At 41.6% G+C, this 17,095-nt stretch overlaps 1 protein-coding gene across 3 annotated transcripts in view; it reads left to right on the top strand.

The window, feature by feature from the left end:
- Dpy19l1 (dpy-19 like C-mannosyltransferase 1) overlaps positions 1-17,095 on the top strand; it is a 95,724-nt gene that overhangs the window by 66,607 nt on the left and 12,022 nt on the right. For all 3 annotated transcript variants that reach the window (XM_031345777.1, XM_031345778.1, XM_031345776.1), the window contains exons 14-18: positions 6,842-6,943; positions 9,045-9,116; positions 11,031-11,080; positions 15,124-15,148; positions 16,488-16,607. In XM_031345777.1, the coding sequence (XP_031201637.1) occupies positions 6,842-6,943; positions 9,045-9,116; positions 11,031-11,080; positions 15,124-15,148; positions 16,488-16,607 (369 nt within the window). The remainder of the gene's footprint in view (positions 1-6,841; positions 6,944-9,044; positions 9,117-11,030; positions 11,081-15,123; positions 15,149-16,487; positions 16,608-17,095) is intronic.

Raw genomic sequence — 17,095 nt, 5'->3', positions numbered from 1 at the left:
CCTGCCCTTGCTAAATCTGACTGGAGCCTGTCCTTCCTGTGATCCTTGTTGTGTCAGAACTCCTCAGAATCAAGCTGACTCTGTGATCCTGTGACTCTAGGATCCTGAGATCCTAGGCTTGTTAAATCACCTGGGAGTGTGGCTTTCTCTATGTGTTGTGGGACTGGCTGCAGAGCTTGTGCCCAAGGTCTGCTTAGAACACTAACCCAGACAGACAGGAAGGAACTGGAGTCACTGGGCTGGTGGAATTCCTGTGTGCCTGGTCCTGCTGGTCCCAGTTACTCCCAGTGTTGGGACAGATGTTGGTTCCTGTTTACCTCTGATCCTGGGTGTGTCAGAGCACTTGGGAGTGGAGATTCCTCTGGGTTTTGTGGGACTGGTTGCAGAGCTTGAGCCCAAGGTCTCTGATCCTGGCTGTGTCAGAGCACCTGGGAATGGAGCTTCCTCTGTATGTGTATATATATATATATATATGTATGTATATATATAGTTTTTAATCTCCAGAATTAAGACAGTCCTCTTTTTAGTGTATTTCCATGTCACAAAGATGTAGAAAATGTAAAGCAGGAACTCTGGAGATTAAGGCCTAACTAACATTTGAGGTCTGTGTAGCCATTTTCTGACTTCTTTAGTCTCCTTTTAAAACCAATGGGACAGTATCTTCGAAATCATAGGCAGAATCTGCCCTTCCCATCTTCTCTGTGGCCAGTGTATGTATGGGATGGTTGTGTATACTGCTATTCATAGTGAGAGCTGTGTTAAACTTAAGAGATTTTGTTTTGTTAGGCTATGGCAGAGAATGAAATGATAACATTTCTGTAATTGCTTCTGCTAAGATTGAAGGGTATCCTGGGACATGGGGGCCTAGGAACCACACAGCTCTGAAGTGAAAAGGTAACCAGTGGAAGGGCATCCTGGAACATGGGGGCCCAGGAACCACACAGCTCTGAGAGGAAGCCTCCTCATCAAAGGCTTTGCAGCTCCCAGGAGAGGGCATCCCCAGCTGAGCTGAGGAGCTCAGGAGTCTCAGACTCAATCCTTCTCTTTGCTCTTCTTTTCTTCTGTGCTTCTTCTGATGATAGAGTCACACCAGGTAGGAAATGTCATGAAAGAGAGTTATTGGAGGGTCCAGGGTTTGGTGGGATGAATCAAGGGAGCCTTTTGCTCCCAGGAGTGGATAGCTGGCAACTGGACAAAGGGGCAGTGTTTATGTAGAATCTCCGAGTGGGCAGAGCTTCTCAGGGGAGAGGAGCGTTGGTAGAATTTAAAGTCCTGAGCCTGAGGGAAGCTCAGGGATGGAGCACTTCCTGCTCGGGGATTGGTGGATACTTTGTGGAAAGCTTAGCGATTGGTGGGTTTTCCAGCTCAGGTATTAGGGTTTTTGTTGTTGTTGTTGTTGTTGTTGTTGTTGTTTTTCACACCCCTTTTCCTTGAATTGGGCCCATGGGTTAGTGTAGGAACACCTTCCCCATTGTAGTTTTTTCTGAAGCACTATCTCTGTGGGGCTGCTAAGGGGAGGAGGTGAGGCCAAAGAGGTGATAATGCCTGCCAGCCCACCGTGGACAGCTCCTGTGCTCCTGCAGTAGTGTTTAACAAAGCAGTAGGCTGAGGCAGGAAAGAAGGTGTTGCCACCTCGCACAGCTTTTCTTGCTGGCAGTGGACTGAGGCTGGAAAGGTGTCCCCAAGTGTGGACAGCTCCTGAGGGGCTGCTCACCCTGAGGCAGGAGAGGCAGGGCATCATCATGGACAGCTAGTAAACTCTTGTTAAGGCTGCAGCTGAGGAGATGGTGTGGTGCTGCCAGTTTGACAGGAAACCCCATTTTGGACAGCTCCAGTGGGACATTTTACTGCAGTAGCCATAGGCTGGAGCCGGGAGGAAGAGCCTATTGCCATTTGGTGGCTTTTGTAGGCCAGCAGCTCTTGTGGTGTGCTGCTAAGGGTCTACAATTTCTGTTTTATTAAGGATTCTTATGAATGGTTGCTTTATTTGTGTGTGTGTGTGTGTGTGTGTGTGTGTGTGTGTGTGTGTGTGTATGGTGTGTTCATGGTGCTTGTGTGGGTACCTGTGGGTGAGCAGAGTTGGACATGAGGTGTTCTGTTCTATCACTCTCTACCTTAGTGTCTTGAGACAATGTCTCCCACTGAACCTGTAGCTAGACTGGTGGCAGCAAGTCCCAGTGATTCTCCTGTCTCACCCTTGACAATGCTGGGCTTATACACATGCTAGTCTCATGCTTTTCCCAGTGAGCGACAGTGTACCGCCCTCCATGAGTCAGTCCCTAGCCTCGCTTTGCTAACTTGATTTTTGATGTTGTAATCAGCCCATTCTCAATTAGGGGCCTCCCAGCAACTATAATAATACAAAAGGTAACAAAGGCTGTGACCAAAGAGTAGTAAGTTTGGGATGCATCAGGAGCACACAGAAAGAGAATCAGGAGGCATCTGTGCCGATGAGGGAGAGGGGTAATGGAGTCAGCTTGGATGCAGAGGTTGGGAAGGAAGGCAGGAAAATAGCCCCAGGCTCATGTGTGCGGACTTTGTTACCTTTCTGTTGGGGCACAAACTAATTAAGACATATTCAGACTGAAGGCACTGGTAACATTTCTGTTGTAGCCTAATGTCAGTGTAGATTTCCACACATGAGGTGACCTAAGCCTGGTGAATGTCTCTAGAACTGTAACAGTGAGCTACAGCAAGGCCTGCAGCATCCTTATGTACTGTTGCTAAGGAAGCATCTTTCCTCCTCCATTCATTGTCCTTTTGGAGGAACATGCCCCTGCCCCTGCCCCTGCCCCTGAGCCTGCACCTGCGTCTGTATCTATCATTTCTCTCTGATAAGCTCGAAGGTGTGAGGGTTCAAGTATAAGTTTTAAGTAGGTCTCACTTTGCCAGTAATGAATTCTGTAGCTTTCAAAAACAACAACAAAAGTAAGGAAAAAAAAAACCAACCAACCAAACAAGCAAACAGACAAAAGCACACTTGTACTTTCCAGTATATTCGTTTCAGCAGTTTCATGGTTTCTTAGGTTTGAATGGCCACATCTGACATGTGAAATCTTACAGAATTTACCTAAATTAAAGGAACTTTCTCAGGATAGCATGCAGTCAGTGCTCAATAAGCTTTAGTTGGTGTTGCCATGGTTGTTTCTGTGATTTATCATTATTGTACACACACACACCCCATTTTTTTCTCCATGGACCCACTGATGTGTCCTTAGTTTGCTAGGTTGGCTTAGGTTGGTAGAAAGTGCTGCAGTGCTTAACTCTTCATTACTTAATTTTCAATGGTGGTTGTAGAGATTGCAATGTGTATCTTAATTTTAAAGAATCTACTTAGGTTAATGTTGGCTTAATTCAGGCTAACTCTATAATGCCCTCACTTTAGAATCTCTCTCCTTCCTCTCCTTTTCACACTGTGCCACTGACCTCATGTATTAGTGCCAACAGCAGGAGTTCAGATTATTGTGCTATGTACTCTTATCTTAAACAAAAAGAAGAAGAACAAAGGGGGTCACTGCCTTTTGTATTTATGAACATTTTCCACCATTTTTATTGCCTTTCTTGCTGTGTTTGAGGAGGCTTATTTCTTTTTAACCTATATGACTCCATTTTCTAACTTTTCATAGCCAGGTCTCTTAGCAATGGGTCTGTCAGGTTTTGGTTTTATTCCAGTTTTTTATTTTGGTTGTTGTGGTTATTTTTTTTTATTATTATTTTACCAGTTATAGAATTGTCTGTTGGTTGTAGCTTCTGAAAAACTTCTGGTTTTTATTATTCATAAGAAGCCAATCAACATTCTTCAATAAATATTGATAAAGTTTCCAGTCTTTTTACCTTCTGTCCCTCTTTGCCTGTCCCCATCCCTTAGGTGCTTGCCTCATCTCTAGGGTCTCAAGGTAGCGTTTACACCTGCTTTGCCCGCCTTCTGTTTGTGTCCTGGGGTTGCACTTTAGGCTCTGTCTTTCATTTCCTGCTGGTGCTGATCATGCTACTTCTAATATGTTTCAAATCAAGTTTCTAAACTGGTCCCATTGTCCTCAAAGAGAACAAGCCATTGACCCAGCAAGCTAGAGCATCCATGGTGGTGTTGATGGTGGATGGGACAGCTTAGGCAGGAGTGCCACAGACTCCCATTTCTTTAAGGAAAGTTAGTTTCTAATCAGTGAATACAACTTGGTAGCTGTTAGGTTAGAAGGCTGTGGCATGGTTGTTTGTGACTCTTTTGTCTGGTTTTATAGGTGCCTTGGGGGAGGGAATTTCTGAGTCTTCCATATCCAGAAGTCCCCACATTCACTGACTTTCTAACTAACTCTGGGTTGTACGTTAGAAGCAAACCTCACTTGTTCATTGTGTTATTCTTTCTTGTAAGGGCTAGGTTTGACTGGCTAGTAGTTTAATCATATTTGCCTTTAATTATGAAAATTATAAGGTTTTTTTTTTTAATCCGTAATGATTTTGTCTGATTTGGGTTTCAGGATAGTGGTACCTTCCCACATTTTTGAAGACAGGTTCGATCTCTTATCTTCATAGAGCATTTGGGTAGAGCTAGCATTTCTCCTTAATTGTAGCCAGAGAACACCAGTGAAGCCTACAGCGCTCAGGATCTTCTCTGTGGAGGTTTTTCAGTGCAAACTCGGCTTCCTTAGGAATATGGTCATCTGACTGGAGCTGTGGCACATGCCTGCAGGACCTTTGCCCATTCTTTGTCTGCCACCAAGGGAGTGTGCTTTAGAAGAGGTATTGTTGAACCCAGCTAGCTGAAGTTGCATGCACAAATTTTACATATGTACATATATAGGAAATGGTCATTTATTATTAAAACAATATGTTTCCAACTTCTCTAATTTGATAGGTAATATTGTATGTCTTTAGTATATACAGTATCATGTGTGGAAGCTTTGCTACATTGTGGAATGTTAAACAGCAGCCTGTCCTTTGATAAATTTGTTGTTGTTTAGTGACTAGCGCTCTTCACATCCATCCTTGTATTTTGCAGTGGAGAAGGGGTCACTCATGACAGTCACCTGCTGTGCAGCAGGGCTGCTGAACTCCTGACCACCTCTCCTCTCACTTCCTCCTCTCCAAGCCATTTTAACCACACTTTTATAGAGTTAATCTCACTTCCATTTGCAAGATAGAGCATGTAAGAAAATGCTTGGCCTTTTTGCTTTTATCACTCTTATTTTCTAGGAAGTTTGTCTGAATTTTTCCTATAAGTAGTGCTTTTTGTATCCTTTCTAAATTGACATTTTGTGACGTTCTGCATGATCTAAAGGTAATTAAATTTTGGTTTATTTATTTTCCATCAAAAGGATTCTAAGAGCTGTTTCTAGTTATTTTCTAGTTTTACCTCATTTATGATTAGAAAAAAATTATATGAAATTTTAAGATACTGTTATTACATGGTAGATATGTGTGTGTGTATACACACATAGACTTAGATTTTTTTACTTTGCTTAAGCAAAGTATGTGTATGTTTTCCCAATAAAGTTGATAGTCTTTATTTATGGATCATGCTGATTTATGCTCTGTTTTATCTTCTCTTGCTCCTGGAGTAGTGCTGATTATTTCTAGTGAATACTGTCAGCTGACCTCTCTCTTACAGTTGTCATTTCCTAGCCATGCATCTGAATCCATGCTAGTCCACATGCAGGCACGTGCATGTGTAAGGAGGATTGGAGTTCTTTCTTTCTGGCTTTTGGGACCACAGACTTCATTGGTTTGCACAGCAAGTGCCCTTACCTGAATCTCACTGGCCCTTGAACTTAATTTTATGAGCTGTTGCAGTTGCTACCCTAGGTTTTTGTTTCAAACTTACATTGTTTATTTTCCTTTATGCTTTCCAGTGAAGTTTATCTTTTGTAGGCATCATAGTGGTGTATTTGTTCCCTTAAGCCAGTCTGAGCATCTGTCCTGTAGGTAGATGATTGACACTCTTTGTGTGTGTGGTGCTGGCCTTTTGCTAGGATGTTTCCTTCATTCTCTGGGATTTGTTTCTGTGCACTGTTTCAGGGTCTCAAAACTCCCTTCTGGCTTCATGGAGCTACCAGCCACCTCTCTTTCTCTCTCCTCCCCACCTCTCTCTAATAGCTTGTATGTCATCACATTACTATCATCCTTTGTGCTCTACTCTAGAGAGTGCATATTGTGTGGTGGCCTTAGGTATAATTGACTCTCTTTTTCTAATCTTTGTTGTTTTAGATAATAATTAACTTGGAAGTTCAGTGAATGCCTTATGTCTGTGAGCCTTCCTTTTCTCATTTATAAAATGAAAGTGGTTGCTTGCCCTGTACCTTTTTGGGGAAGGTGAACATGACTGCACACATGCTCATGATGATTGTTAGACAGAGGCGCCTTTTAAACCACTTCCTCCCATGACTTCTACCTTCAAACAGTCTTCTAAGGCTCTTCTCAGAATTTCAACTCAGCCTTTTCTCTGTGCTCCAGACCTGGTTTCCTGTGTGTTGGACAGAAATCTGTATGAGTTCTTACTGGAACTCTCTACCTCCTGGTAGAGAGCAAGATGGGGACTGGGAAGCCTGTTTCATCACATGGAGTAGAAAATCAGATGTGAGCAGAAACCCTCCAGGGCAAATGCCTTGGGCATTGCTGAGTGGGCAGTAATGGACTTGGATAAGAAGCTCTGGGAGCTGCCACATGTTGGCAGAATAGGGGATACAGCTATGAGGTTGGAGGAACAGAATTTGTCTTAACAAAAGCACAGAATTGGAGCAATGGACTTTTTTATGAGGCAAAAACTATTTTAGGTATTGTTAAGATTAAAATGCAAAATTATAATATTTAGCTTAGTGTAATGATTTCTGACTTTATTTCTTTCTAGGCTCATATTGGCAACTTATTAACATCAAAATTCTTCAGTTACAAGGATTTTGATACTTTACTATATACTTGTGCAGCAGAGTTTGACTTCATGGAGAAGGAGGTAAGATGTACTGTCCAGCTATCTTCCCTTGGCTTTGGCCCTTTCACTTTTCATAAAGGGGGCCTGCTGTTTCAGGGTCTCAGTGCATAGCTATCTCAGAAGAAGAATGCCTAGCAGCTTAGTGAAAGCTCTTCCCATTTGTGTATTTATTTATGACTTTTTCCATGTCTGCAGTTTGGAAACATGATTCCAACAGTATTTGATGAGTGAACACATGCAATTCCGATTGCCTCTTTTCAGGACTACACTATTTAGTTTAGTCAGTCTCTCAGGCTCTTAGCTTGTACTTAAGTTTCGAGATTTGAATGATCTCACTGTATTTAAATATCATTAAGCACAAGTTTCCATACTAACATTTCTCTTTTGAAAACTTGATTCAGGTATTTGATGTTTACAAGAAAACTAGAGAGTAAGTAGTCGATTGTGGGACAGAATCATACAATGTGCGTTAGTGGTTTTGAATGAACACATTTATTCTTTGTGTTATAGTATACAAGTTCTTAGTAGTATACTACAAACAGATATTGTGAAAACAAAATGAGATTTCACCTAATCAAGTGCTTTAATTGCATACATGAAATATTATTTTCAATCCTTGATGAGCTAGTTTGTTTCAGCAAGGATGTTTTATAGCCTTGGAAGTGCCATCCATCTTGCATTCCTTTATTGCTGTTTATGCTGGATACATTTTCCTTTAAGGCTATATGTGTAGGAATGTACTAAACTGGCTAATACTTTATCAACACATTCATTACCTCTGGAGTCCCACTGTGATAATTCTGTGTCCTGAGTGCCAGGCTGGCAGCCTTCAGTATAGACTCTTATGTTCTTAGTCAGGTGTGCTTTGATGACTCTAATTGCATGCTGGTCTTCATTAACCCTGTTTATGACATTGATACATGATAGCCAATAAAAGCTATACAAACGGTAGTAAGAAAAATCAAAGCAAGAGTATGTCTCGTAAGATCTTAAACTACCAATTTATAGAAATCGTGGCTTCTTTAAGAAAGTGGTAAAGACCCAGGCGGTGGCGGGGCACATACCTTTAATCCCAGCACTTGGGAGGCAGAGACAGGCGGATTTCTGAGTTTGAGGCCAGCCTGGTCTACAGAGTGAGTTCCAGGAGAGCCAGGGCTACACAGAGAAACCCTATCTCGAAAAAACAAAACCAAAAAAAAAAAAAAGTGGTAAAGAAAATAGAAGGCAAACATAAGCAGAGAACAGATGTTAGAGGAGCTGGAGACTCCCAAGAACATTATGCTGCTCTAACCTGAAAGTGGCCATTGCATTGCAGGTCTGGTGAAAGAAGTCATGTATTGAGTCATAGCATGAATTCCTTCCACATACTGTGTATTTGAATTCAGAGTCTGTGCTGCTGAGGATCTGTCTCTTGAGGGAGTGCATCCTTTTATGGTATAATGTGTATATAATAGGAACAAAGACAAACCTTAAATGTTACTCCCCAGCACAATTCTAAACTGACCTGGAAAGATGCTCAGTATATATAATGGAGTAGACACAGGAGGTCTTACCAATAGTTAGCACACAGAAGTGTAAGAGCAATATCCCAGCAGTGGCTGGGGTGGCTGGTAACCGAGAGGTACACAGGACTGTGTTACTAAAAACATTTCTATAAATCTTTGTTATTAAAGTATAAAATTAGTTTTGTTACCTTCATAAGTATTGGCCATTATTCAGCATGTATTTGTGTGTAACAAAAAGAAATGTAATAGGTAAAAATATGCATAAAATGTACAAGGTAGCTTGTTCCATGTATATAAACACTGCTTTTTTAGGATGAACAATAAGAAAGCTCTTCAGATAGGCAAATAGTGTATAAAGGGAAGAACCGAGTTTCCTTTCACAGGAGTTTTGGAAACTGTATCTTTAGTGTTTGCAGCCTAGCACTGGTGAAATGTTTCTATGGAAACGTGCTTTAATTTTAGTGATGGGAATCAGTGTGCTGGTTGGACTCTTGGTTGGTGAATGTTTACATGAATATTCTCTACTTATGCCTTTAGAAATTCGCCCATTTCACCATTTGAAAAGAAGTTTTGTTTGGCTAAAACATTTCCCTCTAACAAGTACCGCTCAATTTTAGACTCCATTGAGATACACGAAGACACTGCTGCTTCCCGTTGTTCTCGTCATCGTTGCTGCCATTGTTAAAAAGGTGCGATTGCCACTGAGAAGCCTGTCCTAATTACATAGTTCTGGTTTTTGTATAGTAGTAACAGTTATTATGGCTGCACGATAATCCAATAGTTTGTCTTGGTTAATTGAAACATTCTGTATTTTCTTACTGATAGCCTTTGATATGAATACTTAGAAATCTTGCAAATAATTTGCTTTCTGCTAGCCTAAAATGGATGCAGGAAAGAATGGCTTAGATTCTGATCATGCATTTTGGAAGACATTTCTGGAGCCACAGTTGACCTAGGTACAAGTTTATTTACCCATGTCCATTGACTGGATTTTAATACTAAGTAATATTTCCAAAAATGCTTAATATTTTAGCTCTGTAATATGATATATGAGCAGTTTTCAGTTACATGTTAATAAGGTTTATTATTAATCAAAAAGAATTGGAAGCCTTCACCGTATTGATGAACTGGATAACTTGTTTAGGCTCCATGTTTAGTTTGATAATGAAATTCTAAGCCCTGGTGTAAACTAGGCCTGAGAAACATCAATCTTCTATGAAGAAAAGCAGGTATGAAACTATCTTTTTAAGTAGCGTGTGATAGCTGTAACTCTGTAAAACTTAAAAGATCAGATTAATGTTCAATCGAAGAAGATAGGACAAAGCCCAACAATGTATTGATCTCTAGTGATTTGTGTTAGCACAGTGGATTTACCTGTGGGATCTCCTGTACTGTAATTACTGCTCACATTGGGTTTGTACTGGACTTTGTATTCTAGAGTCTCCCATGGCATATCTTGATGTGTTACTAAGCCAGTGACCTCTGAGGTAGACAGATAGTACCTTGTAAGCTCAGACATTGTTAGTAGCCTCCTTTGTGCCTGTTGTCACACTAGCTCCCTCCGCCTATACCAGGCACCTGGTGGTACTCAGCTCTGCTCTCCCAACCTGCTTCTGTTTCAGTTTCACTGTGGCAGGCTCTGAGCTCACTTTGTATTTTTGCACTTTGATTTATATTTAATAATCCTCAAAAATTGCCAAAATGTTGACCATCAAGAACCTATTCAAAGCCTACAGTGGTCAGGCATGGTGGCACATGCCTTTAATCTTCATACCTGGGAGGCAGACACAGCTGGATGTCTATGGGTTTGAGGCTGCCCCAGTCTGTATACAAGTTCTAGGCCAGCTAGAACTGCACAGTGAGGTGAGACTATGTTCAGTAAAGCAAAACAAGAGACTGCAGCTTTGATAGTGAGATGTGATAGAATATAGTAGGTCAGATGAATGAACCTTCACTGCCACTGTTTATAGAAAAAGAGATTCAAATAGAAGGTGGATAATTGTTTTCAAATATTTAAAAGCCTACCTTTTAGAAAATATGACTATCTTACTTTTGGTGCCTGAGAAATCTGGTGACCAGTGGTAAATTCTGGAGCTAGCACTTTGGACCAGAAATGCATAAATCAATCAGAAGGATGGTAGATACTGTGGCAGCAGCCCAGAAGTTCATCCGGGTGATAAACTAAGGTGCGTGTGAGATGCTATAGGGATGTTCATGCTACAGGAAATAGGATTTAAACAGCATGGAATCTCTGAGCCATGTCGATGGTTCTATGTGTCTGACTAAGGGAGGCACCTCATTTGGAGAAGGAGCAGGAATAAGAGTCTGGAACAGTAGCACTTCTTAATGTTTGCCCCTTTACCTCCCAGGGAGACCATTTCATCCTCTGAGCCTGTTAGTCACATCCTAAATGTGGCATTGGAATTTTCCTAATAGGATTGGTGACTACTAGACAAAATCAAGGATTATGCTTGTACAAGATAATGTTGAAATTATTATTTTCTGAGTGGTCTCATATCTCCATATTTCTCATATTTATATTAAGAGTCTTAACATTTATTTTTATAACAGCTTTTCTAAAGTCTTTAAAAATCCATTTGCAGATTATTAATGATATGCAGGGTGTCATAGCTAAACAACAGACACATACAAGGTAAGTATGGTCTTACTGTTCTTACTCCCGTGATTGAATACTTGCTACAGTGTGCACCTCTATGCTTGCATGTTGTACACTCAGCACGTCAGAAGGATGCTCTCAGCTGTCAGCATTCTCCTTCCTGTGGAGGATCCTGGCTCTGCATTCTCTCATCAGATCTCATGCAGAGAAGTCCGACCTTGCCCCCCTTCACCCTCTTTCCTGGAGGGACACAGAAATGCTACTTCAGCAGAGAAAATTGGTTATTCTGTTTGGAGACCATTTGAGAAATAAACAGAGAAATATAAAACTGTATATATTCCTCATTTTTTTACTCAACTTCCCTAAGAAGCAATATTAAAGCATAGGTAACCAACCGTACCTAGAAATTGACAAAGAGAATGTACTTGTAATTAAAGAAATGACAGGCCTTTTCTAAAGGATACAAAACTTAAATGCTGGGAAGGTTGACAACTTCAAATAGAAGAACTTCAGTTTGATAAAAGATGCCAGGAGCATAATTGAAAGGAAAGGATAGTTACAGAATATATTTGTGGTATGTGACTCAGGACTGGTAACAGCCAGAATCATACAAAGGACCAGAAAAACTTATAGAAAAGTCTCCTGACACAGTAGGAAATGAGTGAAGAACCCAGGAAAGGGAACAGAAAGGAAAGCGCGTTATATTTTCTCTCTCCACCACACTCATGCCCAGGACCTTCTTGTGTGTGCACTTTCATGATGGCAAGTTGTCCCTGTGTCTGGGTCTGCAGGGGTTAAACCCTTGTCCATAACTTGTTGCCTGCACTCCCTGACAGTCCGACTTTTCACATAGCCGATAGAGAAGAGCAGTAATTTTAAGGGTGAGTATTTGTACATGACTCATGAAGGTTCAGAAAGGCCTACAGTCTTGTGAGGAAGACATTTTGGATAAAAACTAAAGTCTTTCTACTTAACAGATTAGTAAGAATTGGTAATAACCAGGGCTTGCACAGCTGGAAGGAAAAATTTGCTATGGCAAGAACACACCGTGGGCCTACCCTTTAGCCCAACAGTTCTCCCACTGCAGGCCCATTCTGTGGAAGAGTTCACTTAAATGGAGATGGAGGTCAAAGGGTGCTTGGCATGGTATTGTGTGTAGTATAGATAGTGAACATGCTCAAGTATATATGTATTGGTGTAGAATAAAATTATGGCCCTGGTATAAAATGAAATGTTTTTGCCATCTTTTGGGGAATAGTTTGAGCATATGTCACTGCTTTTTTTAAAAAAAAAAAAAAAAAACAAAAAAACAAATAATACATATATATGGTAACTATAAGTTATGTGTTTGTATGCATTTCTTTTATAACTTGAATATCCTCACCTTTACATTGCCCTTCAGAGCTCTGCTCACATAATGGAGCAATCTTGGATATCATTTACAAACAGTTGGCTGTAACTGTGCCTTGCTTGTATCTGTGAGGATAGGCAGGAAAGGGGAAATGGCTCTGGTTTATGATGCCAACATTTCTCTTCATTTGAAGCAGTGGTTTGTTTTGTTTTGTTGAAAGAGTTTGAAGAAGCAGCTTCAAAGTTAGAACTGTAGTGGGCAATTCTGAAAACTGAGCTAAAAACTTTGTAGAAAAATAGAACTGCCTCTTCAAGAGTAACTTAACTACAGAGGCAATTTCAGAAAATGTGAGTCCCGTGGGCTTTTCAGGTCACTGTGGTGACCTGCTTGTGGAAATGGACCAGCTTGCTGACACCTCACTTTTCATAAGAAAAAGTCACTATAAAATAGAGAGGGGATGAGAAAGGAATACGTTTAAGTTGGATGTGATCACCATGAACTGCTTTATTCATGGACCTGGAGGTAAAGGAGGGCAGTCATGGTCTCATGTAGAAACCGCATCAGCTCTGAGATAGTCCTGAATGCAGTCTTGCTGGCAGGGGTCCTGGGTTTAGCCTTCCGTGCTGTTCATGGGGATGGCAATGGCTGTAGCGTGTTGGCACTGCATGTGCTCAGGAAATGAAGACTCAGCTTTTACTTGGAAAGAAGGGGCATCCTAACTCCTTCATGCTTGCCTTGCAGATTTGATAAAATCAGTGTATTGTATACACATTTTTTTTAGATTAGATTACCAAATACAGATTATGTTCTGCCCAAGTTGGGGGAAGAGAATCACTGATATAGATATTTCATCTATGTTCAGATCTTGGGAACAACTCTGAATCTCTCTCTGTCTCTCTCTCTCTCTCTCTTTTTTTTTTTTTTTTTTTTTTGGTGTTTTTTTCGAGACAGGGTTTCTCTGTATATCCCTGGCTATCCTGGAACTCACTCTGTAGACCAGGCTGGCCTCGAACTCAGAAATCCGCCTGCCTCTGCCTCCCAAGTGCTGGGATTAAAGGCGTGCGCCACCACCGCCCGACAACTCTGAATCTCTTAATGCTCCCTTTGTCGAAAGCTTCCAGATCCACCTTTCCTGTCTGACACCTCCATTTTCCCCATGGCTCATCTCAGAATCCATAGTCTGATTCTGCTCTTAGGTCCACATCCTAACAGTATGTAAATCTTGCCATTGTCATATTTAGAATGCTATCCAAGCTTTGACTACCATTGCCCACTCTTACTCTGACCTGTCAGCACTGCCTCTGTAGATTACCGTCTCCTGCCACTTCCTGAATACCTCTGCCTCTGACCTTGTTTCCAATGCAAACATTTCCAGCAGAAGGCAGAAAGCACCATGTGCTTGTTCTCTTCAGTCCTTCAAATCACTTAAACTCAACTACATCACAGTCCTCATTTTGGTCTCCAGGACCTTGTATTTGTACCCTCTGACCCCCTCCCTCCATCCATGGACCTCTCTTAGTGTCTCTCTGCCTTTTCTCCTCTCCAAGTACACTGTCTTCATGGCTGGCTCAGCAGGACCTCCACAGGGTCTTCCAGTCTCCCATCTCTGACCCCCTCAGATACCACTCAGTGGCGACGAGCCTTTTGAGGTACTCATGATCCTGCATCATGTTACACCATTTCTGTTCTCCACAGCTCCAGTTGCTGGAAGACAACTATTCATTTCCCTTCTTTCCCTCTGACTTATATATAAACCCTGAGAGGAGAAGTGTGCTTTTACATCTTGTTATTTCTCTATCTCCTGTGTGTTCAGTATTCTCTGAACTTGAGTAGATAGATAACTAGATTATACTCTGGACTCTTGCACATCCCATTTTAGTGGAGAAGGGCAAGTGAAGTTATACACAAGAAAAAATGTGAGTCTTGTCTCATCTAAAAGAGCCAGTGGGATGGGTATGGCCATGGAGTGGACACTGGGTAGGAGACAAACCTCTCTGGTGGCTTTAGGGATCAGTTAGCTTGTGACCAGGTCACTGCAAACATGGGAGAACAAGGGAGAAGGTAGCTGTCCAGGGTGAAAAGTGGGGTCACTGGAGGAGGAACATTGAAGCTGATGGATTGAGAGTCCATATTAATTGTAGAGGAACCTCATCCATTTTAGACTTTGGATGGATGGCTGCTCCTTTCTGTAAGTGCTCTTCCTGTTACTGTAGAAATTGATGGTCAGCAGAGAAAGATGAGGGCAGGACTTGTCAGTCTAGGCACAGTATCCAGAAAGAGAACATCCCAGCCAAGCTGTGGGCAGATGCTGTGCCTGTTTCAATGTTAAACACCTGGTGCTGAGAAGAGTGCATGGGACCATGTGTCCCTGCCATCCCTAGTGCTGCAGTAGTACAGAGAGCTCAGGGTTCATTCACTAGGGAAGGAAGCTGGCACACGGGCTCTGAAGGCTTCAGAGCTCTTCATCTCATGCCTTAGGTGATTTGCTGCGTACACCAGGTGATTATTGGCATAGTAAATACATAGTTCGTCAGATGCACACTGCCATTTTAAAAATAAACTATCTTAAATGGTTGTAAACTAGCAGTGGGATAACATTTTTAGTTTTGATTTACATATCTGTGTCTTGAGAGGAATACTAAACAAGTTGTAAAAGCTCTTCTTTGTAGATAAAAGAAAAAGGAAATGAAGTACCTCAGTAGTGAGTAATTTTCTTATTTTATTTTAGAAAACAACAACTTGATCATGGAGAGGTAAGTATTTAGCATTACCAAGACTTACTTAATATACACTCTGTGTGTGTGTGTGTGTGTGTGTGTGTGTGTGTGTATGTATGGGTATGTGTGTGCATTCATTCTTTGGTTTGTTGTCCTGATATCTAGATTTATTGGTACTTGTCATTAATTTATCTTCAAAGTTCTTGGATATGTATTTTTTTTGTGGGAATGAGCAAACTGATTGGCTGACTCATTTGCTGAACTGATAAGCACTTTTGGTCACTGAGTGAGTCCCTACAGTAACAGTGGTTGGTTTCTGGAGCCCAGTGAAGCAAGTGTGCGAGGTATCCTTTCGTGGTAGAATGCCACATTTTTCTACACCTTGTCTAGAATCTTCAGAGATGTGGTTGGCTGCTGTTCCCACCTTCCAGAAATCAGCTGACTTCATATAGTGCAGGGTAGAGCACTGTGATTTGGAGGCAGTGGCTTCCAATCCTCTGACCACTTCTGAGCCTTAGTCTGATGGCAAAACAAGGTAGACTTAAGGTAGACCCCGAAATCAGGCTGTGTTAACTGCAAGCTTGACTCTGAATGCGGTTGCACAAATTCTTGACTATGTGGCTCTGATAAAACAGTACAGCCTGATAGTCCATGTTAACACTTTCTCCATGCCTGTAGATGAAGGGAGTTCTTAGTTCTCATCAAAGTGCAGAGAACAAGTGAGTAGAGTGCTTAGCCACACATGTGGTATCTCTGATCCCTTCCACTACCAAGCCAGGGTCAGGGAAAATTGCAGCAGCTTCTGCACACTAGATTGCCGTGTATGAACTCACAGCAGGGGCTGTCTGCATAAGACCTTCAGACCACCAAGCCAGTCCACATTCTAGCACGGATGGGGCCAGTGCTGATGAGCCTCTACCCCTAACTGAGGAGCTGTTGACTGTTGATAGCTTCTGCAAGAGGGAGTATCAGTTCTCTTTAAAGATATGGCCCCTAGTAAGTCCAAAATGCTTCAGTAGATGATCTCAAACCCATGAGAAAGTGGGGGAGTGAGGGAGAGAGGGAGAAGAAGAAAGGGGGAAGATATATTTATGTATACATAGCACAATGTGGACTCTGAGGTATTACTATTTTAAAGGAGGACACAAAGTTAAGAGAATGTGAAGAGTTTGGGGTGTGGCTCCCAGACTCTGGAATTAGGGGAAGTTATAGGGAATGATTGTATTCAATATACCTTGTTTGAAATCCTCTAAGAATTAATAAAAATATTCCATAGAAGCAGTCATTTAAGAAATCATTTCTGCACATCCAGATTAACAATGTTAATCTTGCCTTCACAAATGGTAGAAATGAACACTGTCTTTCCTCCCATCAGTTGGTTTACCACGCTCTGCAGCTGTTAGCATACACAGCCCTTGGTGTTCTGATCATGAGACTGAAGCTCTTCCTGACACCACACATGTGTGTTATGGCATCCTTGATCTGCTCCAGACAGGTAACTTGGTGACAGGTCTAGCCCAGCCGTGACTCCTAAGGGATCCTAAAGTAGTACTAGCCTACATGCTATAATTCCCTACCCCTGAAGTTTATCCCTTTGCTCCTGTATACAACTTCCTGTAGCCTCGTGGTCTAGTCTGATCACTGTCTGCTCTTCTACCTTTTAAAATTATCCTGGCAAACAGCAGATGCCACATCAATGTGGACTTGGTTCATCAGCAATTAGTACGGGTGCTAATAGAAAGGACAACTCAACTGTAGAGAAGTTTTTAATTTTTCTATCACATATTTGCTTTGATACTACTACTACTACTACTACTATTATTATTATTATTATTTATTATTATTATTTATTATTATTTGGTAGTTTTGCCATGTATCCCTGGCTGTCCTGGAACTTACTTTGTAGACCGGGCTGGTCTTGAACTCAGTGTATCTGCTTGCCTCTGCCTCTTGAGTGCTGGGTTTAAAGGCATATTCTTCCAC

Source organism: Mastomys coucha, unplaced genomic scaffold, assembly GCF_008632895.1.
Source record: "Mastomys coucha isolate ucsf_1 unplaced genomic scaffold, UCSF_Mcou_1 pScaffold23, whole genome shotgun sequence".
NCBI classification, from domain to species: domain Eukaryota; kingdom Metazoa; phylum Chordata; class Mammalia; order Rodentia; family Muridae; genus Mastomys; species Mastomys coucha.
This window is presented reverse-complemented; position numbering and strand designations above follow the sequence as displayed.